We start from the raw sequence: 26,174 nt of genomic DNA, 5'->3' as shown, positions 1-26,174 counted from the left end.
CTAATGTGTGCAAAGTTCTAACAAGTAAAAAATGAAGGGCAGGATATTATTTTTTCTTGCTCATGAATACCATGTTCTACTTGTTCATAATTATAATCTTCTGCGCGAGGATAAAAGGCTAAATGATTCCAGAAAAGCCACAGATGATCCCTAGAGGTGATGAGTTTTCAGGTTAAGATTTTAAATAGAGTGGAGAGAGGAAGTGCCACGCTATACAAGAGCTGTCCTTTGGTGTTAGACATGAATCTGAATCACGTTTTTGGCACTTACTGGACTAGCTTTGTTACCCTGAGTAAGTTATTTAACATTTGTGACTCTGAATTTCCTTATCTGTAAAATAGGGAAGAGGATATCGTGTTTTGCAGGGTAGCATGAGAATTAGAGATAATGTGCATTAGTATACGCTCTGTAGGTGGGAAGCATTGTTAATACTTAAGGAATTGGGTTGAAATGTCCCCACACTCGCCCTTTGTCCTGTTGACAATATTTTTACCCTGGTAGTGAAAAGAGTTGTTATAAAGTATGCAAAATTAGTTTTGTGCCGGAGCCTGGGAGTATTTGTTCAATAAATTATCAATAAAGTTTTGACTAAAAAAAAAAATTCTACCGCCGTTTCAATAAAGCTTTGCTCAAATAGAGAGCGCGGAGCTTATCGCGAGAATCTGGCGGAACGCGTTTCTTGTTCAGGACCTACTCTCGCGTTGTTTGAGCAGGCCGTCGCGAGAGGTCAAAGGGAAGCGCGAAATACCGCGAGAGTTCACAGGATTCTCGCGGTATTTCCTGGGATTGCCCCCTCCCCCCCTCCTCTAAGTGCCGTTTCGGTTTAACCTAGTGTGTGACTGAGTCTGTGTGAGGGAGCGAGTGAGTGTGTGAGGTATTGAGGTGAGGCGGAGGCAAGAAGAGGGGCTCCCTCAGGAGCGAGGGACAAAGGGGGCGTGAGGCACCTAGGCCGCGGGACCCCAGCGACAGGAAGCCGCCCCGAGCCGGGCTACCGGGTAGGGGAAGGGCCCGCGCAGTCTTCACAGGGCCCCAGAGCCGAAGTCGGCCCCACAGCCCCGGGCCGTCGGCTTCCTACTTCCTCGACCTCCCCGGCGCCCGGGCCTGGGGATTGGCTCGGCGGGGGGAGGAGGGGAAGCAGACTTGAGCAGCTACCCGTTGTCTCGCAACTCCATTGCTGAGGAACTCTCGTTTCTTTTCTGGCTCCTTCACCCCCCACCTCATGTAGGAGGGTGCCGAGGAGTCGGGAGGGAGGAGGAGCCTGGGCTACCGTCCCTTCCCTCCCCACCCCCTTCTAGGGGCGCTTTGGTAGGCGTGGGGTTGGGGGGGAGGGTGGGGGTTACTTTTTGGAGTGCTGGGGAACTTTTTCCCCTTTTTGAGGCTAGGGGAAAGGGAATGCCCAATCCAGAGAGACATGGGGGCAAGAAGGACGGGAGTGGAGGAGCTTCTGGAACTTTGCAGCCGTCATCGGGAGGTGGCAGCTCCAACAGCAGAGAGCGTCACCGCTTGGTGTCGAAGCACAAGCGGCATAAATCCAAGCACTCCAAAGACATGGGGTTGGTGACCCCCGAAGCAGCACCTTTGGGTACAATTATCAAACCTTTGGTGGAGTATGATGACATCAGCTCTGATTCAGATACCTTCTCTGACGACATGGCCTTCAAACTAGACAGGAGGGAGAATGATGAACGTCGTGGAACTGATCGGAGTGACCGCCTGCACAAGCATCGTCACCACCAGCACAGACGTTCCCGGGACTTACTAAAAACTAAACAAACAGAAAAAGAAAAAAACCAGGAAGTCTCCAGCAAATCGGGATCGATGAAGGACCGGATATCAGGAAGTTCAAAGCGTTCAAATGAGGAGAATGAGGACTATGGGAAGGCACAGATATCCAAAAGCAGCAGCAACAAGGAATCCAGGTCATCCAAACTCCATAAGGAGAAGACCCGGAAAGAACGTGAGTTGAAGTCTGGGCACAAAGACCGGAGTAAAAGTCATCGGAAAAGGGAAACACCCAAAAGCTACAAAACAGTCGACAGCCCCAAACGGAGATCCAGGAGTCCGCATAGGAAATGGTCTGACAGCCCCAAGCAAGATGATAGCCCCTCAGGAGCTTCTTATGGCCAAGATTATGACCTTAGTCCCCCAAGATCTCACACCTCTAGCAATTATGACTCCTACAAGAAGAGTCCTGGAAGTACCTCAAGAAGGCAGTCAATTAGCCCTCCTTACAAGGAGCCTTCGGCCTACCAGTCCAGCACCCGGTCACCCAGTCCCTACAGTAGACGGCAAAGATCTGTGAGTCCCTATAGTCGGAGACGTTCTTCCAGCTATGAAAGGAGTGGCTCTTACAGTGGGAGATCGCCCAGTCCCTATGGGCGAAGACGGTCCAGCAGCCCTTTCATGAGCAAACGGTCTCTGAGTCGGAGTCCACTCCCCAGGTGAGCTATTTGTCTAACAGCCCTTTCTTAGGCTGGGTCATGAGGAACCCGAAAGTAGTCAAGTTAACCTTTTTGTGGAAGACCCAGTCTTATGGACTAGAACACTTTGCTATTGGCTAGTTACTCAAGTAGGTGAATCTAGTCTCTTAATCCAGAATTTGAGAAGTGGAGAGTTCATATGCCTAAAACTGCTAAAGGTAGGTACTTCCAGTGGTGAGACCTTCAGTTGTAAGCTCCTGTGAGAAAAATCATAGGCTCCTGCTTATTGAGTACACAGAGTTGATAACTGAGCTTATCCCAGAGCTTATCTAGCAATTTCTGTTGCATTGTCTTAAATGTTTTAAAAAATCACCTTGGTATACGTGCTTTAGACCTCACTGGACCTGACTAGAGATGTAAGAAATTATAAATTTTCATTTGTATTATCTTGAAGCTATTTGCCTAGGTCATCTCTCATTTGTGCATGTGCTGTCCACTGGGTCTCCAAAGCTGTAAGTTTATTTCCTAATTGACAATGTTTTGGTAACTCCTGTCTTTCAACTGATGTTTCTAGTGGAAATTCGGCTGTTTAGTCCTTTTTCCTTTTGTTGATATGTAGCTTTGCAGAAATTGGTTCCAAGGATAATTTGATTTTCTTTACAGCATCACCGTTGACCTACCCTGGGACCACCGGCAATTTTCAAAATCTTTCTCTAAAATAAGGGTAATAGTGCCTTTACCATATTTTAGCAAGAAAGGCCTGTTAGTTTGAAATTGTTAAAATGAATTACTACTGAAAACTTTTCTTATTCCTAGATGATGAGATGTACCTCCCTCTTTGTGAACTCACCTTTGTCCACAAAAGAACATGGGCTTTGGAGTTATACCTGAGTAGAATCCTAGTCTTGCTTTGTGAACTTTGGCAAATAATTTAATTTCTCCTTGCCCATGTTTCTTCATATGTAAAAAGGGAATAATATCTACCTACTTCTAGAGTAGTTGTGAGGATTAGCTAGTAAACATGAAGTGTATAGGACAGTTCTGGTTACCTGGAGCAAGTCAGTAAATTCTGTCTTATGAGCGAGGAAACGTTGAATGCTAAGGGAGAAATTATGCTAATTTGTAAAAATCCATGCATGTCTTTTATATGTCAATATGAGTAATTTTTGCTGACTTAAAGTTATAATTAGTTATATATTAGTTTGAATTAATCAAACTGCAGAGTTCTCAGCTGTCAGTGTCTTAAAGTTCCTTAGTTCCCCCCCCAAGCCCTCCCATTTTATCACAATTTTTCAAACACAGAAAAGTTGAAAGAATTATAGTGAGGATCCATATATGTACTACATACATTCTACAATTAATGTATGCTGTATATTTTATCATATCCATCCATCTCTCCAATCCATCTTTTGTTTTGATTCATCTCAAAGTTGCAGACATCAGTATACTTCACTGTAAGCATTTTAGTGTGTTGTGTATAGCATTAGCTAGAGTTGAATTTTTTTGAAGGGGTGAGAGTAAAATTTATATACAGTGAAATGGATGTCTTACGTGTACCGTTTATAAAATAGATTAGTTGTTTAAGGAAACATAAGAAATACTCTCAGAATACTTGTTTTCTTGAGGGAGTAGTTTCATTAAGGCTGTTTTTTGTTTTAAAGATTTATTTATTTGTCAGAAAGAGAGAGAGAGCACAAGCAGGGGGAGCAGGAGGCAGAGGAGAAGCAGGCTCCCTGCTGAGCGAGGAGCCTGATGCGGCACTGTATCCCAGGACTCTGGGATCACGACCTGAGCCCAAGGCAGACGCTTCACCGACTGAGCCACCCAGGCGTCCCACATTAAGGCTGTTTTGAGAATTTTTATTGTCTTGAGTTTTGGGAATATGGAAGTGCACTTGAGACTAAAACACTAAAACTGCTTTCAGAAAGAACTTGCTTTTCAGTGATTCGTTTTGGATTCATATCTCAAGTTCTCTCTTCCTTTACTCAGTTAATTGGAATTCATGCAGTAATTGTAAAAAATAAATCAGGAAAGAATTGGAGACACAATATGATAGCATAGGACACAATATATAAACATAATATAATTTTGGAGTGATATACATATTTTTAGTTGGGTTTTAGAGAGCATTACATGTTTGTATGTGTGCACTACAGCTTTTTCCTCATTCGTTGGCATTCCAGACAGTAAGTACAAAAATTTCTTAGAGTAGAGCATACAGATCCCTTCTGTGATTATCTCTGTATTTTTTCCTTGGGAGACACAGTCAAAATTAAACAACGTCGTTTTAAAAGACTGAAAATGCTTTGCCAGAAATGTAATGTCTTTGCATCCTCCAAATTAATAGTGATTAATAGTAGCAATTTCATTTCAGATGGGTAAAACCTAACTGAACTCAGGGGGAAAATATATTTGTTTTTGAGAACAGTTTTTATTATTGCCTGCATTTGCCTATTGGTTGTCTCTTCTCACCACCCCCTTCCCCCATCACTTTTTTTCTTGAAGAGTGGATCTTGAACTCAAATACAGCATTCGTATCACTAAAAATGCCATAAGTATATGGCCATCAGAATGTTTTATTAACAGTAGGCTTCTGTTGAGAAATTGAAGGGCTTGTAGCAGAGTTCGTTAGGAAGATTTTAGTAATGCTGAATGATTAAAGAAACTAGTTTTTAGAGCATGTAGTTCTGGTATTACTTAGTGTTTGGGACTTTAGAAGTTTATCCTAGGATAATAGAGATGGTAGTTTTATCACAGCTCCAATTCAGTGAGAGAAAACCTCTGGTTTCATCCAGTTATTTACAAGAGAAGTATTTTCTAAAGAATAAGTGGATGTTTGGTAAATTCACTTAACCACTTTCAGTATTTTATATCCTCATGTTCATATATATGTTGTTATTGCTGTTTTGAGTACTTCTATTCCAATAATGACTTGCATTTTAACTTAACTTTTTGGAACAGACTTCCAAAAAGCAGTGTAGGTATAAGAAAATGATGGCTAATATCATGTGAGTGATTTCGCCTACACATATATTACTATTTGTTTTGAAACATTTTGAATTATGTTAGTATTACTAATGACCAAAGATAAAGGGAGATATTGAAGATCTGGAATGGGAGCAATTTATTTTGAACTACTGGGCAATTTGTTTTGTTCAGTCACATTTTTAGTGCTATTACCCCCCCCCCCCCATTGAGGCCTGAGCACATTAGGCTTTATGAAAAGGCAAAAAGAATTAATGAGGGTTGGGTTTCAATGTGGAATAATCTGCCTCATGGATTTCCAAATTCTTAATAATGAAGAAAGTAAATCTAATATGCAACAGTACCTTGCTTTATGAGTTCCTAAAAAGTTGATTGGAAATCATTTTATATATGAAAGTACCAGAAGTCATTATAGTTTTGAGAACTTCTGATAAATATTTGGTAAGACAACTTTTTCAGCTTATTTATTTTGCAAATCCTAATAACTCTTGTATCTTAGGGGTTGTTTAGCATAGGTACAACTTAATTATCGACTGAAGATACAAGGAACAAAATCTTCCTGGGATCTGTCAATTAAATAGCTCTCTTGTTGAAACAATTAGGGTTTGGTGAAGCATGCTATTTACTTTTAACTTGCTGATTGGTATAACCCACCTTTAGTATATAAAGTATGACTTTTTTTTTTTAATCATCTTTTCACTTTATCAGAGATTTAAACCAAAATTCCAAAAAAGTGATCATTGTGAATATGGGTGTTTTCCAACATGGGAAAAAAATACTCATCATCTTGAGTTGGATAAGTAATGCATAATTTTAGTGTTATATGATTGAAATACATTGTCCTGCAGGAATTAGTTCCTTGTAATCTATTTTTTAAGTAAACTTTATTTTTTAGACCAGTTTTAGATTCATAAGAAAAATTGAGAAGATAGTACAAAGAATTATTATATGTCCTTGCACCCAATTTCGCCTGTTATTAACATTTTACATCAATCTGGTATATTTGTTGCAGTTAATGAACCGATACTGGTATATTATTATTATTATTGTTATTTGATGGTACCCAATTCATTTTTAAGATTGCTAAATTACTCAAAGTAGGTTGTTACCATGTTCCGTAGTTTAACTGGTGTATTTTCCTCCATATTGCTGTCAGCTATCCATTTTAAACTGCCTTTTTTTTTTTCCAGTAGGAAATCCATGAAGTCTAGAAGTAGAAGTCCCACATATTCAAGACACTCATCTTCTCATAGTAAAAAGAAGCGATCCGGGTCACGCAGTCGACATTCCAGCATCTCACCTGTCAGGCTTCCATTGAACTCCAGCTTGGGAGCTGAACTCAGTAGGAAAAAGAAGGAAAGAGCAGCAGCTGCTGCTGCAGCAAAAATGGATGGGAAGGAATCCAAGGGTTCACCTATATTTTTGCCTAGAAAAGAGAACAGTTTAGTAGAGGCTAAGGATTCAGGCTTGGAGTCTAAAAAGTTAACCAGAGGTGTAAAATTGGAAAAATCTGCCCCAGATACTGAACTGGTGAATATACCACATCTAAACACAGAAGTCAAAAATTCTTTAGATACAGGGAAAGTAAAGTTGGATGAGAACTCTGAGAAGCATCCTATTAAAGATTTGAAAGCACAGGGATCAAGAGACTCTAAACCCATAGCGTTGAAAGAGGAGATTGTTACTCCAAAAGAGACAGAGACATCAGAAAAAGAGACCCCTCCACCTGTCCCCGCAGTTACTTCTCCTCCACCTCCTTTACCAACTACTAGCCCTCCACCTCAGACACCCCCTTTGCCACCTTTGCCTCCACTACCAGCTATTCCACAGCAACCACCTCTGCCTCCTCCCCAGCCAGCATTTAGTCAGGTTCTTGCCTCTAGTACTTCAACTTTGCCCCCTTCTACTCACCCAAGGACATCTACTTTGTCCTCTCAGGCAAATTCTCAGCCCCTTGCACAGGTTTCTGTGAAGACTCAAATATCTGTAACAGCTGCTATTCCACACCTAAAAACTTCAACGTTGCCTCCTCTGCCCCTCCCACCCTTATTACCCGGAGACGATGACATGGATAGGTAAGTCGTATAGTTAACTGGGAAAACTTTACCCTCTTGTTGTAAATGCAATGCATTTTCTATTCTCAGACTGTCAAAACTGCTCTAATACATGGCTGTTTAAAATGCTTTTATGAGTAGGAAATGCTTTTGGTATTTGGTTTTCAGTGGAAAAGTTCTTATTTATAACATTATTACTTAGGAGGAGAAAATTACAATTTGAGGCCTAGTAACCCTTTTTGTTCATGAGTTTATTTGATAAGGTAACTTTTGGGTCAAGTTTTTAAAAATCAGTGGTGTTTTTCCTCCGTAAAGTTTTATGTTGAAAACTTCTTTTTTTTCTTTTTCTTTTTAGATTTTTTCTTTTTTCTTTTTTTAAGATTTTATTTATTTGAGAGACAGAAAGCACAAGCAGGGGAGGGGCAGAGGGAGAGGGAAAAGCAGACTCCTTGCTGAGCAGGGAGTCCACTGTAGGCCTCAATCCCAGGGCCCTGAGGTCATGGCCTGAGTCAAAGGCAGCTGCTTAACTGGCTGAGCCAGCCAGGCAAAATGTTGACAATTTTAATCGCCATAGAAAAATTGAAAGAATAATACAATTAACTCCTTTATACTCTTCACCAGGATTCACCAGTTAACTTTTTGCCACATTTGCTTTAACTTTAGGTATCATGACACTTTACTTCTGAATACTTTAGCATGTCTCTTCTAACACTAAAACATTTTCCCAAAGAATCACAATACCTTAATCACCCAAAAAACTTCTTACTGATTTAATAATATAATGTCATTAATAACAATATCAAATAACCTTAGTGGTCCTCCAAAATGTCTTTTATAGCTGTTTTTTTGTCTCCTAATCCAGGAAAAGAATAAACCAGATTTATCTTGAGAGGCACTGCTTAAAAAAAAAAAGTTACCCTATAAGAAGCAAAAGAACAGTATGCAGAATCTTTACTAATTAGAATACAGATTCACAATGGGATGATGGGAAGAGCTCTAATTTTCATGAGTCCTCTGAATATTGAGAAGTGAAATGATTATGAAACATGAATCTGATTTTATGGAGGCATTAGGAAATATATTTATTCTATATCTTGGCAGGACTAGCTAGGCAAATGCCATCAAACAGGTGCTGATTTAGTGGTGACGTATGCCATGGTAGTCTGTGTTACTGGTTTTTTCGAAGGAGATCCTACCCTCTTGTTCTCTAGGATATGAGTTTAATTTATTGCAACAAACTTTCATTGTAATCATAAAAGTAAGTACCACTGATCTTACATCCCAGAGCAATTCCCAAGCCTCCATTATTTTCCAAGTGACATCAGTAATTTGAATGGTGATATATTTCAGCTCTTTACATCTGTATTTTTCCAGACTATGCTCTGTGCCTTTTTTTTTTTTTTTTTTTTTAAAGATTTTATTTATTTATTTGACAGAGAGACAGCCAGCCAGATAGGGAACACAAGCAGGGGGAGTGGGAGAGGAAGAAGCAGGCTTCCAGCGGAGGAGCCTGATGTGGGGCTCGATCCCATAACACTGGGATCATGCCCTGAGCCGAAGGCAGACACTTAACCGCTGTGCCACCCAGGAGCCCCTGCTCTGTGCCTTTTAAGAAGATACAAATGCAATTAAAAAAATTTTTTTAAGAATGAGTCCATTACTATTCATAGTGGTAAATCTTATTTTAAGGAAAATTCCACATGCTTTTTCTAATAATTATTTTGTCAGTTCTGCTGTATCCTGAGAATTGCAAAAGGGAAGGATAAAACCTGAAATTTATGTTAAAAAATCTGTTTAGGTGCACAGTATACTTCTCATAGATACAAGCTACGTGTTTCTGTGGTTTTTGTTGGAAAAGGAAATATCAGTTGAGCATTATCCAGTGGGACTCTAGGCCATGATCTAGCTACAGGAACCTTGTTTAAATATTAGTTTACATGGTGGCTAGAACAATATCGATGTGGCTGAAAATCTTCATTTTGAAATGTTTTCTTGGCTAACCAAATAATTATTGAACTTACCTACCATGTGTCAGTGTAGAGTGCAGATTTCCAGAGGTGGAATAATTTTGGTAGGCACATAGGGATTTCTATCTTTTAGAATGGGATGAAAGGTAAAGTAAGACCATTCAGTGCTTATTTGAGTATGTGTGGCTATCTTTAAGAATGTGTATGAGAAAATGAAGGGAACAGAAGTATTTTTTGTTATGTATCAGTTCTGATTGTGAAAGTATAACTGTCATTTCATAGTCCAGTGTAATTAATTTTTAATAGTGTGATAATTATGTAAAAACCCTTACGTAATAAAAACAAAACGTCTGTTTTCTATGGATACATATATTCATATATATATGGATACATATATTCATATTTATATATATGAATATATATAAATTCACACCAAAAAAGATCCAGGGGTGCCTGAGTGTGGCTCAGTCGTTAAGTGTCTGCCTTCAGCTCAGGGCATGATCCTAAAGTCCTGGGATCGAGCCCTGCATCGGGCTCCTCCGCTGGGAGCCTGCTTCTTCCTCTCCCACTCCCCCTGCTTGTGTTCCCTCTTTCGCCGGCTGTCTTTCTGTCAAATAAATAAATAAGATCTTAAAAAAAAAATCCAGAAAGATATATATTAAGCTGATGATAATGGTTATCTCTGTGGATGGGATTTAGGATGAGGATCAAAGTTAAAGGACCTTATCTGCAAAATTTTAATATTTTAAAAATATGGGATGCTTCACAAATTTGCTTGTCATCCTCGCACAGGAGCCCTGCTAATCTTCTCTGTATTGTTCTGGTTTTAGTATCTGTGCTCCTGAAGTGAGCACAAATGTAATTATTTTTAAATGTGTGATTATTATTAGTTTTCTACATAAATATAAATAAGTTATTAAAGGTAGAAAAATGAAAACGAAGGGGCGCATGGGTGGCACAGCGGTTAAGCGTCTGCCTTCGGCTCAGGGCGTGATCCTGGCGTTATGGAATCAAGCCCCACATCAGGCTTCTCTGCTATGAGCCTGCTTCTTCCTCTCCCACTCCCCCTGCTTGTGTTCCCTCTCTCGCTGGCTGTCTCTATCTCTGTCTAAATAAAATCTTTAAAAAAAAAAAGGAAAATGAAAATGAAGGTATCTTCCACAATCCATTTTATTTTTTCACTATGTATTTTAAATTCAAGATGTTTTTTGTTTTCGTCTTTATTTTTTTGGTGCCACGCTATCCATATATCATACCAGCTGCACCTGTTTTTCACTTGAAAAATAATTTTTATGTAAGAAAACTTTTCAGGAAGAAATCTGAAAGTTGCATATGAAATTTATTTATATTCTTGATGTTCTCATGTGAGATTGCAGCAGCTTAATTGTTGAGAATGTGATTTATACATCTTTCTGTTGCCTGTAGTGCTTTAGACATAGAACACAGAATGCGATCGGTAGATATTGCTTATTTGAATCAGACTACTGAAGGAGAAAGGATCAGGACTTGTGTGAAATGACACTGGGCATGTAGTTAATTCATTTGGTACATGGATGATGTAAAGCTTGTATCAGAGGATTTGTCTTCTTTTAAAGTCCCTTTGGGAATAGAATGAAACTTTTGTTTCAATCATATATATAGGGCCAGGAGTGTATTAACCCAGGTATCAAATGCAGAAGTGAATTTAACTAATGGTATTGCAAAAGCCTTTCTGATTCATGGTCTGCAATTTTTTGTTTCAAGAAGTGAAGGCTGCTAAACTATCCATTCTTCATGATATAGTACATTATTCATGAACATAGCTATTCATGGGGATCACCTGCTTTTTTTTTTTTTTTTTTTAAGATTTTATTTATTTGAGAGAGAAAGAGTGGGAGGAGGGGCATAGGTAGAGGGACAAGCAGACTTCCCGCTGAGCAGGGCTTCACCCCAGGGCCGCTGAGATCATGACCTGAGCCAAAGTCAGACACTTAATCCACTGAGCCACCCAGATGCCCTGGGGATCACCTGCTCTTTAGGAGATCATCTGTATACTTTTAAAATTTTAGTTAACTGGGGCGCCTGGCTCTGGCTCAAGTCAGTAAAGCATGCAACTCTCAATCTCTCAGTTTCAGGGTTGTGATTTCAAGCCCACGTTGGACATGGAGCCTACATAAAAAATAAATAAAATTTCAGTTAACCGCATAGGGTTTTTAAAATCTTTGTTTCCAGGGCACCTGGCTGGCTCAGTTGGTAGAGCATGCAACTTTTGATCTCGGGGTTGAGTTCAGGCCCCACTTTGGGCGTAGAGCTTACTTTAAAAAATAATAATAAAATAAAATCTTCATTTCTGATCAATTTTTTTTTTGGTGGCCTGGTTCATTTGGAGTTTATCAGACTTTAGTAGAGTCTCTATTATTCTTAAAGGCTTTATCTTTAAAGTACTAAGCTCTTACAGAAAAGAAAATCTGTGTGACCATTCAGATTTGATTTAGAATTTTGCTAATGGAATGCTTAGTTCTTATTTTTAATATATTCAATTCAAATTTTTAATAGAAGTTTGTTAAAGTAGGGTCACCTTGGTGGCTCAGTCGTTAAGCGTCTGCCTTTGGTCAGGGCGTGATCCCTGCATTCTGGGATCGAGCCCCACATCAGACTCCTCCGCTGGGAGCCTGCTTCTTCCTCTCCCACTCCCCCTGCTTGTGTTCCCTCTCTCACTCCCTCTCTCACTGTCTCTCTCTGTCAAATAAAGAAATAAAATCTTAAAAAAAAAAAAAAAAGTTTGTAAAAGTAAATCACTTTTTAAATAACCTGCTTTAAGGGGAAAGGGATAAATGATCATATTTGAAGTCATTTATGCTATTAAATTGTGAAAAATATTAGGAAATCAGTCTTTTAAAATAATTAATATGTGAATTCATATTTATTAACAATAAAGACTTCTTATTAGTGGTATTGCTATTGTAGTACAGATTAAATCCCATCATCATAAATTCCAAGAGACTTTATAATAGATTTTAAAACTTGAGCAACCGTGGAGCTTGGCAACTTTTTTGAAAGAAAATTATTATACATGAGCATTTATGCAACTACTCACCGGATGTGAACCCAACTACAGGCATAAATGGGGAACCAGGAAATACTGATATTGGCAAGATCAATAGTTCCTGGTACTGAGTCTTCATAGTAATGACTTAGATGTTCAATATCTGCTCTCCAGTGTTAGACCCTCTGGACCACATCCACTGTATAGAGAGCTGTGTTTTACTGAGTGCTGTATACTGAAGGCTAAAGGCCATCATGTTAAGCATTTCAATTTTATGAGTCATCATTATTCCACGATTTTGGGTAGATTGGAATTTGTTGAAATAGGATTTGACCTATATTCAATTTGTATGCCCTGAACTGGTAGTACATAGCAAACACTCATGCTTTATGAAATAAACATGTTAAAAATGTAATTTTTCAGAAGCAATGTACATTTTCACAGTAGCAAACTGAACATGAACCTATAAGAACCTATAACCTTGGAGAAAACAAGACCTAAATATAAAACATAGATTGAACTTACATGAAGTGATGGTAAGAAAATTCAGATATTTCAGTTCTAGTGAAGGATAACCAAGAAGTAATCTATTTCTGAATCATGAAGAATTAAAATTTATAGAGTATTCCGACGTTAGTAGTTGAAAAACTGGGAATTTTCATTCCCTGAATGTCTTAAAAATTGGGAAAATTTAAAAATCTATGTTGTGTCCTGCCTGAAAAGTTTTCTGGTGACAGGCTTTGTTCCCAGGGTAGAAAAATCTTAGTGCAAATTATAATAATGTGTATTCTTCTCTATCAGTAATTGAACAGACAGTTTCAGATGATCATTTTGCACTCCATTGACTACCCTAGTTCTGGTTGGTATGCAAAAACTAATCTAGATTCTATTCTGCCTGATTTACAAGAGATTAAAATGATGAAAATTGGTAAAAAGTTATACTTTTGTGGTTGTGTTTTCACATGCAGTCTTTAAAAAGACACATTGCAAGGGATCTTTATGGTTCTATGAAAGTATTCATGAAAGAATACATGTTTTTATAACCACTTGTAAAAAAAAGTGGAGGAAGCTCCTGTGATTAGGATTCTCAGCTTCTTTTCAAGCTTCTGATACTGTGATAGAAAAGACATTATCTAGCATGGTTTTATTTGTAGGCATAAATTAATATGTTATATTTTCTGAGGACATGCACAGCACAAAATCCTTTCTTCTAAATAAATTGAGATGTTTAAAAAATTGGATCTGAACACTGACTTTCCTAATCTATTCCAGAAAAGACATCCCTTCTCCCTGCCCTCCCTTGCCCCACCATTTTGTTGATTATCATGAGACACCTGCTACCAACTGCTTTAATGATTCTGAAATAGTTTATTAGACTCTCTGTAGATTTTTAGTTTCAGAATTATTTTTCCATTTTGGCTAGTCAGATATGGTTGCCTTTTGCTTCCAAACCAAGAATAGGTCAGTATATTCACTAATTTTGATGTCCAGTTTAACTATATTTTTTTTTACAAAACTCAAATGCTATTTCCTTTTCCAAGTTTTGTCCATATCTTTTATAACATAGTAGTGTTAAATTGTTGAACTTTCATTCCTTAATGCTGGTTAAAATATAGAGAGTAGGTTTGGTGACTCCATGAATTGCAGTGGTACTTTGGGAATTTAAGGTGATTACTTCCTGTATTTTATTTCATCTCAGTAAAATTCCAATAGAATCTTAGGAAAAACATTAAAAAGTTTGTTATAGGACCTACAAGTAATATCCCAAATTTTTTATTGTTTCTTTTATGTACTATGGATTTTTATATTATAGGGTTTTAGCCCTTAAAAATAAAATCTTTATAATCTTTTGGTATACAGACATTATAAGCTTTGAAAAGTTTTATTTTCATATTTTTAAAGTAATTTTGATCTTTTTCTTCTCTTCCTCTATTGTTTAGTCCAAAAGAAACTCCACCTTCAAAACCTGTAAAGAAAGAAAAGGAACAAAGACCACGTCACTTACTCACGGACCTCCCTCTCCCTCCAGAACTTCCTGGTGGGGATCCATCTCCTCCAGACTCTCCAGAACCAAAGGCAGTTACACCACCTCAGCAACCATATAAAAAGAGACCAAAGTGAGTTTTTAGAGGGATATTTTATTTTATTTTTATTTATTTAAGAGAGAATGAGCGGGGGTGGGGGGGCAGAGGGGGAAGTAGAGGAAGAGAACCTCCAGCGGACTCTGCACTGAGTGTGGAGCCTGACTTGGGGGTCCATCCTATGACCCCTGAGATCAAAACCTGAGCAAAACCAAGTCAGACCCTAAACTGACTGAGCCACCCAGGCGCCCCTGGAGGGAGCTATTCTTAATTACAGCTTCCTTACTTACTTTTGGGCCTAAATTTCACACATTCTTCCACAACCTACACCAGTAGGATTATTTAAAATTGGGCCTAATATGTATCTTTTATATTAATGGATAAAAGCCTTTCTGGGAGACCTGTTCATCTGCGCCCTCAGATACCTAGTGTTTTTAGAAAAGCAATGATTTCCCAAATACAGCTATACCATGAACATTGATCTCATTGTATCTTTTGAGTTTGATACTTAGAATATTAAAAAAGAAAAAAGCTCTTTCATTCAGGGTGTATCAGCCATGTACACATAACTGAAAAATTAATAGATGTGGGATATTTTTTCTTAAACTACATAAATTGCCATTCTATAAATGTAGTAGAATCTGGGTTTGATCTTTCTATTGTTAGTGTTCTTTTTCTTTTTTTAAATTGGGCTTCACGCCCACCATGGGGCTTAAACTCATGACGTTGAGATAAAAAAGAGTTGCGTGCTCTACCAATTGGGCCAGCCAGGCACCCCAGCATTCCTCTCAATAATAAAAATAGTTACCATTTATTGAGTATATATTATTGCCAAAGTTTTATATTTTATTTTAATAGTAACCCTATGATTTAGGGATTCTTTTCCCATTCGATAGGTGATGAAGCCAATACTAAAGAGAGATTAGAAAGTAAGCAGCAAATGTGTTATTTGATCTTATGTCTTCCTGAAGCAAAAAATCTGTCTTAGCCACTGTGAGAGACCATTTATTTCATATCATTTGATTCCTGCCTTTTTAATAAAGAAGTTCATAGAAGATTCATGGGCCAGAGAATCATCATAAAAGAATTCTGTTTTCTTCTTCGAACAGGCTTAAGTTTTTAAAATAACTTTTGTTTGTTTGTTTGGGGGGGCTCTTTTGTTTTGCCTTTTTTAGAATTTGTTGTCCTCGTTATGGAGAAAGAAGACAAACAGAAAGTGACTGGGGAAAACGCTGTGTAGACAAGTTTGACATTATTGGGATTATTGGAGAGGGAACTTATGGCCAAGTATATAAAGCCAAGGACAAAGACACAGGTAAATATTGCCACAAAATTCTAGATGTCAGAAGTTTAAAAAATTTAGCAGTACTAATGCTAAAGTAGACTTAGCGAAAGTAAATTTCGAGTTCTGATTTGGTTTCCAAAAGTTACTAAAAGACTAAAATTTTCCAAAAGAATAGTATAATTATTACTGTTTAAAAAGCTTCCTCTTTATCTGTCGTCCATTGTAAATATTTTATAATCTTGCTGGGAATTTAAGAGACAGTAAAAATAAAATTTGTAAGTTGCTCTTTGTTTGGTAAGGGGTTAGTTCTTAAAGATAAAATGAAGTAGTTGGATTGTTGGCATATTTTAATAATTCAGAATTTTTAAGCCTAACTGAATACTGAATTAAGAAATGCGAGTCTTAAAAAAAATCAAAGGCAAGAAAGGGAACATGGGGTTCAGTTTGTTTTTTAAGGCATAAAAGTATCTGGCGTATAGCATTAAAGTAAGCTAAATCTGTCTTTCAGAGCAACTCTGGGCATATATTGGCTGGTTCATGGTGGTGGCCAAAAAATGCTAATTGATAATGTAACAGTTTGAATTTGTTGTAACAGGAGAGCTAGTGGCCCTGAAGAAGGTGAGACTGGACAATGAGAAGGAGGGCTTCCCAATCACAGCCATTCGTGAGATCAAAATCCTTCGTCAGCTAATCCACCGAAGTGTTGTTAACATGAAGGAAATTGTTACAGATAAACAAGATGCACTGGATTTCAAGAAGGACAAAGGTACTAGCAAGGAATCATGTTTCTACAGGGTAGATTGGTACATCTTGTTTTCCCTCTCTTAGCTTGTTTGCCTGTTTGACCAACTTCTTGAATCTATACTAGAGTTACAATGTTAGTTTTAAAGTCTCTCTCTCTCTCCTTTTTTTTTTCTTTTACAAATTATAACAATAATGGAAATTAAACCCAGATTTATCAGTTACTCTCTCTCTCTTTTTTTTTTTTTTTTTTAAGTCGGTTCCATGCCTAGCATGGAGCCCAACATGGGCCTTGAACTCATGACCCTGAGATCAAGACCTGAGCTGAGATCAGGCATGGGACAGTAAACCGACTGAGCCACACAGGCACCCACAGTTACTCTCCTTTTTACAGCATCCCTTCTGGTTATTGTTTATAGTGCATCCATATTTTTACATAGTTTTGCACTTAAACAATTTAGAATTCAAAGCAGATATTTCTAAAACAACCTTCAGGTCACATACTGGTTTGTGTTCTGGATTTGTAATTTGTGTCTCTTTGGGGGATAAAATTGTTCATTCATACTTATGTTTGAAGTAGTCTGTATATGTCATTCAACCTACTTTTATTAAAGCAAATCTGAAGATTTCTTTTGTGAAGAAATGGCATCTGTGAATATAGTGTGGAATGTTAAGGGAGAATACAATTGAAGTACCTAAAATTAGGAAGGTAATAGATAAAAGTTAAGCTAAGCTTGGCTTATTTATAGACCCTTGAAGATATTAGCACAAGGGGAATAGCACTTCTCAAGTTAAGGTAGGAGTAGTTTTTGTTTGTTTTTAATTTTACTAAGTCGTAGAAGTAGTTTTAAAGCAAATAAAAAAATGGTGCTTATGTAACGATAGTTAGATAAATTTATGGAAGTTAGATCTGAATAGAATTAAGAATACTAGGTATACTTTTGGGTGTGTCTTAACTTCTTCTGATTGTAAGAGTAGTATAATGTTTAGGTAGTTTCTCTAAGGATAAACAAGAAAATGTTAATTGGTTTCGAGTGGAGCTTACTTTTCCTCTGCCATTCTGTACTGTTTAAATAGTTTACCATGTACTGTTCAAATTCTTTCTTTAAAAAAATCATAAAATAATGAACAAATGGATGTGATGCATACCCATTGTGGTAAAATTGAAAATATGGAAGGGTAAGAGAAAGAAAATGGCAATCATTTCTCTCCTACTCCATCCCAGTCTACCACCATCCATAGAAAACCACTATAGTATTAGCATTTTGGTGTATTTCTAAGTACTCTATATACATTATATTTATTTTAGCATAACTGAGTTCAGATTGTATTTAATGTTTTATAATTTGTCCTAAGCAATTTCCCATGTCATTAATATGTTTTAATGACTGCATAAAGGTAGATGAATCTAAATTTACTTCACCAGTCTCTTTTGAGCAATCAGTAGCCAGTTTATTTTCTTTATTATATTTTTTAAAGATTTATTTATTTTTAGTGAGAGTATGCATTCACGCAAGCAGTGGGAGAGACAGAGGGAGAGGCAGAAGAAAAGAATCTAAGCAGACTTTTTCCTGAGTGCGGAGCCCAACTCAGGGCTCAATCTCACGACCCTGAGATCATGACCTGAGCCAAAATCAAGAGTCAGATGCTTAACTAAGCCACCCTGGCGCCCCATTATTACTATTTTTTAAAGCAAGCTCTACGCCCAATGTGGGGCTTGAACTCATGATACCAAGGTCAAGAGTCACATGTTCTACCAACTGAACCAGCCAGGCGCCACAATTAGTTAGTCACCAGTTTAAAAAATATAATAGTTCTGCATTGAGCATTTTTGTTCATAAATCTTTGCATTTTGGTTTATTAATATAGTTTCTTAGAAGTAGAATTATTTGGTTAAAGGGATTTTTACGTTTAATGTTGGATTGCTTTTAAGATAGTAATTATTTATGTCTATCTGTGAGTGTCCATTCCACTTTATCCTCCCTAAAATTGGGTACATCTTTTTAAAAAATTGTCACTTTGATAGGTGAAATATGATATTATTTTGGATTGCGTTCCTTCTGTTACTTCTGAGTTCTTTTCCATGTTTATCAGTTTCACTTATTTTCTCTTCTTTGAGTTGTCCTTTTGTGTCCTGTGTCTACTTATCTTTTGCCGTTTTGGTGTTTTTCTTGTTAATTTGTATGAGCTCTTGGCTGAATCTAAGATATTCCTTTAATGCAAAGGTTCTTAATTTTGGGGGAGTTATGGACCTCTTTAAACATCTTATGGATCCGTACTTTAAAAAAATAAATTCAAAATGGTGCATATTAGGTGTTTAAAATATTGCATACTACTTCAGGGAGTTCAAAGAATCCTTGAAGCCTTCCCTCTAGATTAAGAATCCTTGCCCTTATGCTGGTAGGAGACAGAATTTTAGACTGGATAGATAATTGTCTAACCTAGGTCTAGTGCGGCTTATGTTACAATATTTGCCTTTGTCATACACCCTGCTGAAGTGGAGAGATAGCATGGATTTCAGATCTTTTACAATTCTCTTAACGTACTTATCCTTTTATTAGCTTCTAAATTTAAGGAGTTTAGTTAGATGGTTCACCTTTCTTTCAGTTCTCAAATACTATGAATTTCACCAGTAATTTATACTATATATACTGTGCTATCCCTGGCATATTATGTGAATCCTATTAAATATAACTGAGGTAAAGACTTATACAGAAGTAGCCATAGACAATAATGGCATAGTAACAAATGGTCATAGTTACAACAAATAAAACTTTATTTTACAGTGACAAACAGCAGCCTGGATTTGGCTCAAGGCCTGTAATTTGCCAACTGACTTAGATCATAGACAACTAGTAATACAACATGATCAGGGTAGTTCTCAAGAAGTAAATAGTCCAAAGAGCACTGGGTTAAGAGTCAGAAGATTAATTAAAATAGTAGTTCTGTTATTTATTATTAGAAAGGGCAAGTTATTCAAGTACTCTGAGTTTCAGTTTCTTCAGCTATAAAATTAAGTGGTTGTTTCAGAGAGCCTTATGGTCCACTCCAAAATTATATTAAAATTTGAGGCATTGTCATTTCAGCGTCCTTTTCCTCTTGTTTTTAATTTTTTCTTTCATTTTTGTGTAGGTGCCTTTTACCTTGTATTTGAATATATGGACCATGACTTAATGGGACTGCTAGAATCTGGTTTGGTGCACTTTTCTGAGGACCATATCAAGTCATTCATGAAACAGCTGATGGAAGGACTGGATTACTGTCACAAAAAGAATTTCCTGCATCGGGATATTAAGTGTTCTAACATTTTGCTGAACAACAGGTAACATAGTAACCAAATGAGGTTAAGCATTTTCTCCTTCTCTTCTGACCCAGTTATAGTTTCAGCTAGTTAGCTGGGGTTATAGGTAGACCCAATGATGCAGTTTTTTGCATTTACATACATCTGATAGTTGTACTGTAGGAACATCTTATGATAGGGGTACTCTGATGAGCAGAGTCTTCAGACTCAGTGTTGGTAAGAAATTAACAGAGGTAGGATTGTAAAGGTTTTTTAATTGCAAACATTTTAGGGAATCACTTACATCCTACAGGAATATTCAGAGCGCTTTTCGCCATAGTAAAATAAATGTTATTGTGGTCCTTGGCAGATTAAAACACACATAGAGTTCTCAGTGAAATTCTCCCTTGTTTAAGTGGGGAGAAACATGCCTGCTCTTATAGCTGTTCTTGAGACTTTCTCTGTTATCAGATTTCAGAGTAAACACAGGTGTAGCTGGTGGTTGACCTTTCAGCCAAGCACTTACTCCCAAATTTTAATAGTGTAAACAGACAGGAATTTGGTGATGAACAGTGTTAAATTTTCAGAAGTTTTTATCTGCTTTCTTCCTCTCTGGCTATTTGTCTAAACTACACTGGTGATATTAGGTGTATTATGCACACTAGTCTTTGGTAAATAGCCCTACCTATTGAGGAATAAAAAGTAAGTTTGATGCTGTTGAAGTCCTATCAGTGTTTGGTTTTTAGGTAACTGGGCTATTTATAGCCATCTTTGTCTGATTCACCCATTGTTTTATACATTTCTATTCAATTATATTTAACAAATATTACCTAGATAGAGCTATAGAATGATTATGATGTATTTCTTATCTTCGTGGAGTGAGGTAACCAACTATCCAGAGTTGCCCAGGGACTGTCCTGATTTTACTTATTTATTTTAAGGGTTTTGTTTGTTTGTTTGTTTTTAAGAGAGCAAGCAAGCAGGGAGGGGGAGGGGCAGAGAGAATCTTAAGCAGGCTCCATGCCCAGCGCTGAGCTCGATATGGGGCTCAATCTCACACACTGAGATTATGACCCGAGCTGAAGTCAAGAGTTGGGCACTTACCTGACTGAGCCACCCACGTGCCCCGAAAGATTTTTTATTTTTACATAATCTCTTCACCCAACGTGAGGCTCAAACCCAGGACCCCAAGGTCAAGAGTTACATCCTCCACCAACTTAGCCAGCTGGGTGCCCCTGTCCTGGTTTTAGCACTAGAAGTCCCACGTGGGATAGTTGGTCACTAGAAAGTTCAGAGTTTCTGAGGGGAGCTAAACAAATAAATCGCTCAATCCAGTAAATATTTATTAAGCACCTTCCACCCCCTGCACAGACACATGGTTTTTAAGTAATCTGTACACCCATCGTGGGGCCCAAACTCACAACCCGAAGATCAGGAGTTGCATGCTCTACCCACTGAGCCAGCCAAGTGCCCCTAAGCCCCACCCACCCCCGCCTTTTTTTGGGGAAGATGCAGTTTTGATGAATGGACAGAAATTTATCAGAAAGCCTGACAACAGAGGGTTAAGTTTCTAAGCAAAAGAAATTACATGGGCAAAATCACATAAATATGAAAATTAATGTGTAATATATGGGAAAATGTAAACAGGTCAGTATTGCTAAGGCAAGAAGAATGAAGCACGTAATGATGAGATGAAGCTGGACAGTTGCAAGGAGCCAGTTTAAGGATCTTGTATATCTTGCTAAGGAGCTTATTTTGTCTATAGATGACAGCCATTGAGTGGTGCTGGTTTGGTTAATTTTTTGTTTTTAAATTATAAAGTTGGGGCACCTGGGTGATTCAGTCACTTGGGCATCTGACTCTTGATTTCAGCTCAGGTCATGATCTCAGGGTTGTGAGATTGAGCTCTGCGTCCAGCTCTGTGTTCAGTGTGGAAACGGCTTGAGATTCACCCTCTGCCCCTTCCCCTGCTTGCTTGCTCTCTCTCAAAAAAATAAAAAACAAATAAATTATACAATTAATTTGTATATTTATTTTTATGTATATATAATTATGTATATATAATTTGTTATATATATAAATTATGTATATATAATTTGTAAATTTATTTTCAAATTATATAGTTAATGCATTTTTTAAATTATTTTATATGATGTGTATAATTATATATATTTCATACTTAAATACTTTTGTGAGATAAAACGTGATGTTAAAAGATTATTCCTGTCACTGTCTCCCACAATTTTCATTAAAGCTGGGCTTGGTTAATCTACATCCATAGTAATAATGCTTCAGGAACTTAATCATGGCTGTCACCTTGCCACCTAGCGTATACTTTTTTTGGTTCCTTTTGCTTCTCCAGGGGGGATGTCTCAGGGAATAAGCTATCGTCTTGCTTGGTGACCTTTCTGATGGGTCAGGCCCCTCCCTGTCCCTTCCCATATTCAGGAAGCTGATGAGGTTCTGGACTAAACTGAACTTCCTCTTTGGGTTGCTAAGCAGGATGCAGGAGTCTTATCCATCCAGCCTCCGCTTTTGCCCATTTAGCTCTGTTTACACAGAGAATTCTGGGTGAGATGGCCTGGAGAAAATGGTAAGGAGCCCTCAGCTGGACAAGGAAGTGAAAGCAATTGATAAGAGAGGGAGGAGGGCTCCCTGATGTTCATAATATCATTATATCTTCATTACACAAGTATAAATGGGACCAAGTCATTTTAGATGGTGAAGAGACACAATTAGTCTTCTCTTTTAGAAAAATCACTAAATGGTCATTTTAATAGGGTTAGGGTTAGAGGCAGGGAGACCTATTAAGAGTACTGTAAGAAATTGTCAGTGTTTAACCAAGGCATTGCTAGTAGAGACAGGATCAACTTTGTGGATCAGTAGACTTTGGTGAGTAAATGAATGGTAGAGAATGAATGAAAGTACTTTAAGATAACTCATAGGTTTCTGACTTAAGAAACTAACTAGATAGGTGGCATAATGGTCAATATAGGTAATAGAGAAGGAAAAGCAGGATAGGTGAGTGAAGAGTAAATTCCTTTTGGATATAGCTGTTGCATATCCAGCGTAGTGGTATCTAATAGGCATATGGTCACATTGAAGTTCCAAATTAGCAGTATAGTTTAGGAGTTATCAAAGCAGAGAAAAGATGTCAGAAGATGGAACCCACGAGTAAGGTCAGAAAGATAGAAAATAGGGAAGTATCATGAATGTAAAAGAAGCAGGTTAGGGGCACCTGGGTGGCTCAGTTGGTTGAGCGTCTGACTCTTGGTTTTGGCTTAGGTCATGATCTCAGGGTCCTGAGATTGAGCCCAGTGTCTGGCTCCACACTCAGTTCAGAGTCTGGTTGAGATTCTCTCCCTTTCCACCCCTCCCCCTGCTCACACTCACTCTCTCTAAACTAAATAAATCGGCTAGCCTGGTGATGGGTATTAAGGAGGGCACGTATTGCATGGAGCACTGGGTGTTATACGCAAACAATGAATCATGGAACACTACATCAAACACTAATGATGTACTCTATGGTGACTGACATAACATAGTAAAAAGTTTTTAAAAATTAAAAGTTTAAAAAAAAAAAAGAGGCAGGTTTAAGAAGGGGATGGTCATATATGTCAGGCGATGCAGACAGATTATAAGACCTCAGAAGGAATCTGAAAATTAAAAGGTCAGCATTGACAGTGTTTGGCAAGTTGGTGGGTTGTACAGTTAATGGGAAGTTGATGGTAGGTGTGTCTTTAATTTTTATTTTTTAATGATGCAGAGGTTTGAGCATATTTAAGTACTAAGGGAAAAGAAAATCAGTAGGGAGAAGTCGAAGATTCAAGAAAGAACCAAAATAATTTAAAGGAGCAAGGTTCTAGAGGAGGTGGAATCAAGGCCACAGGTGGTAGTGGCCACAATTATAGGTATTGATTGTCTTTGAACAAGAGAGATTGACACACTTTTTTCTGTAATTGAAAGAATAAAGGAAGGTTATATATATATATATATATAAATATATATATTTTAAAGATTTTATTAATTTATTTGAGAGAGGGAAAGGGAGAAGCAAACTTCCTGCTGAGCAGAGAGCCCGACGTGGGGCTCGATCCCAGGACTCTGAGATCACCACCTGAGCCGAAGGCATACGCTTAACTGAGCCACCTACATGCTCCAAAAGGAAGGTTATAGATGCAATTAAGGTTATGTAGGTAAAAGATAAGGATGTTAAGTAGCTCCTACCTGATAATTTCTGGTTTTCTTTTTAATTTCCTTTTTAAAAAAATTTTTAAAGATTTTATTTATTTGAGAGAGAGACAGAGATAGCAAGAGAGAGCATGAATGGGGAGGAGATGGAGAAGCAGGCTTCCTGCTGAGCAGGGAGCCAGATGCACCGGATCCCAGGACCCTGGGATCATGACCTGAGCCAACGGCAGATGGTTTACTGACTGAGCCACCCAGGCGCCCTATGATTTCTCTTTTCAGTGAAGAAGGTCATTTACTGAGAGATAAGAGGGAAGATTAGGAAGTAGGCTAGATGCTTGGTGATGTTTAGGTCTAGCCTAATTTTCCATAACTGTGTATCTCTTGCCATTTTAACTTTCAGTCCTATGTGCCTTCAGTCTTGGATCATCTCAGGTTCTAAGAGTAAGGATGCTGAGAAATTTGAGGAACCTTTATGTCTCAGTATAGGGTTCAAGTCAGCTAGTCCTTTTCTTTTTGCTTTTTTAAGAATTTGCTTGTAAATTGAACTTAAAAATGCCATGATATTTGGGGCAAGTGGATAAGGTGCCCAATAATCTTTACTAGGAATGATAAAGCGTTGATTTAATGTTAAATTGTGTTGCCAGTAGTTACTTTATTTATTTATTTATTTATTTATTTATTTATGATTTTATTTGAGAAAGAGAGAACACGAGTGAAGGGGAGGGGCAGAGGGAGAGGGAGAAGCAGACTCCCCGATGTAGGTTTCAGTCCCAGGACCCTGAGATCATGACCTGAGCCTAAGGCAGATGCTTAACCAACTGAGCACCAGGTGCCCCAAGTTACTTTGTTTTAATATTTTGTCCCATTGTTCATACTTTGAGGACCACCTCCTAGCATAGCCTCTTTTTTTTCCTACTGTCTCACTTTCTGTCTGATCTCAGCTATCAGGTACCTGAGATACCCTAGTATCTTAAAAAAAGAGTGAGCTGGATTTTCATTACCCAAGAAGTAAGACAAGTGGTAAACGTGAAGAATTTAGATAAATATAATTAATCCAAAATAGTTAATAGTTTAAAAGTTTTCTGACATTTTATGTTACAGTTTATTAAAATATTACTTGACATCACTGTCAAGGACAGAGTGCTTAGCAGAGTGAAACCTGGGTATGATCCCTTTAAGGGCATGGTTCTCAAAAGCGTGGTTCTCAGGGGTGCCTGGGTGGCTCAGTTGGTTAAGCATCTGCCTTCTGCTGGGGTCATGATCCCAGGGTCCTGGGATCGGGCTCCGCATCGGGCTCCCTACTCTCTGGGGAGTCTGCTTCTCCCTCTCGTGCTGCCTGTCGCTCCCCCTGCTTGTGTACTCACTCTCTGTCAAATGAATAGATAGAATTTTTTTTTAAGATTTTATTTATTTATTTATTTATTTATTTATTTATTTATTTATTTAAGATAGAGCGAGAGAGTGAACACGAACAGAGGGAGAGGGAGAAGCAGACTCCCTGCTGAGCAGGAAGCCCGATGCAGGGCTTGATCCCAGGACCCTGGGATCATGACCTGAGCTGAAGGCAGACGCTTAACCAACAGAGCCACCCAGGCGCCCCTAGGTAGAATCTTTAAAAAAAAAAAAAAAGTGTTCTCAGACCAGCAGCAGTGGTATCATCTATGGGCTTGTTAGAAATGCAAGTTCAGGGGCACCTGAATGGTTCCAACTCTTTTTTATTTTTATTTTTTAATAGATTTCCTTTTTTAAAAAAGATTTTATTTATTTGACAGAGAGAGAGAGCACAAGCAGGAGGGAGCAGCAGAGGGAGAAGGAAAAGCAGGCTCCCTGCTGATCAGGGAGCCTGATGCAGGACTTGGTCCCAGGACCCTGAGATCATGACCTGAACGGAAGGCAGACGCTTAACTGACTGAGCCACCCAGGCGCCCCTAAGGGTCCGACTCCTGATATTAGCTCAGGTCTTGATTTCACAGTCGTGAGTTCAAGCCCCATGTTGGGCTCCATGCCAGGCATAGAGACTACTTAAAAAAAAAAAAAAAAAGAAAGAAAGAAAGAAAAATGCAAGTTCATGAGCCATGGCCTTCTGAATTGCATCTCTGGGAACAAGGCCCAGGAAACCTTTAATAAGCTTTCCAAGTGATTTTT

The 26,174-nt window shown here is 38.1% G+C and overlaps 1 protein-coding gene and 1 non-coding gene across 26 annotated transcripts in view; one reads left to right on the top strand and one right to left on the bottom strand.

Moving 5' to 3' along the window:
* Positions 1-782: 782 nt before the first annotated feature.
* The window catches only part of CDK12 (cyclin dependent kinase 12), a 72,919-nt gene continuing 47,527 nt past the window's right edge, over positions 783-26,174 (top strand). For 24 of the 25 annotated variants that reach the window (XR_005837418.1, XR_005837409.1, XR_005837414.1 and 21 more), the window contains exons 1-6: positions 783-2,441; positions 6,596-7,480; positions 14,392-14,568; positions 15,708-15,847; positions 16,413-16,583; positions 19,691-19,880. Coding sequence is in view for 3 of the 25 variants with exons in the window: in XM_008689185.2 (XP_008687407.1) it covers positions 1,393-2,441; positions 6,596-7,480; positions 14,392-14,568; positions 15,708-15,847; positions 16,413-16,583; positions 19,691-19,880 (2,612 nt within the window). In the remaining 22 variants the exon portion in view is untranslated. The remainder of the gene's footprint in view (positions 2,442-6,595; positions 7,481-14,391; positions 14,569-15,707; positions 15,848-16,412; positions 16,584-19,690; positions 19,881-26,174) is intronic. The other variant, XM_040640696.1, reaches the window with a different exon arrangement.
* LOC121105113 lies at positions 10,174-10,280 on the bottom strand. Its single transcript, XR_005837543.1, has one exon. It is a non-coding gene; the product is annotated as a U6 spliceosomal RNA (small nuclear RNA).

This window comes from Ursus maritimus, unplaced genomic scaffold, assembly GCF_017311325.1.
Source record: "Ursus maritimus isolate PB19 unplaced genomic scaffold, ASM1731132v1 scaffold_24, whole genome shotgun sequence".
Taxonomy (NCBI): domain Eukaryota; kingdom Metazoa; phylum Chordata; class Mammalia; order Carnivora; family Ursidae; genus Ursus; species Ursus maritimus.
Note: the sequence above shows the minus strand (reverse complement) of the source record. Positions and strands in the feature narration are given on the sequence as shown.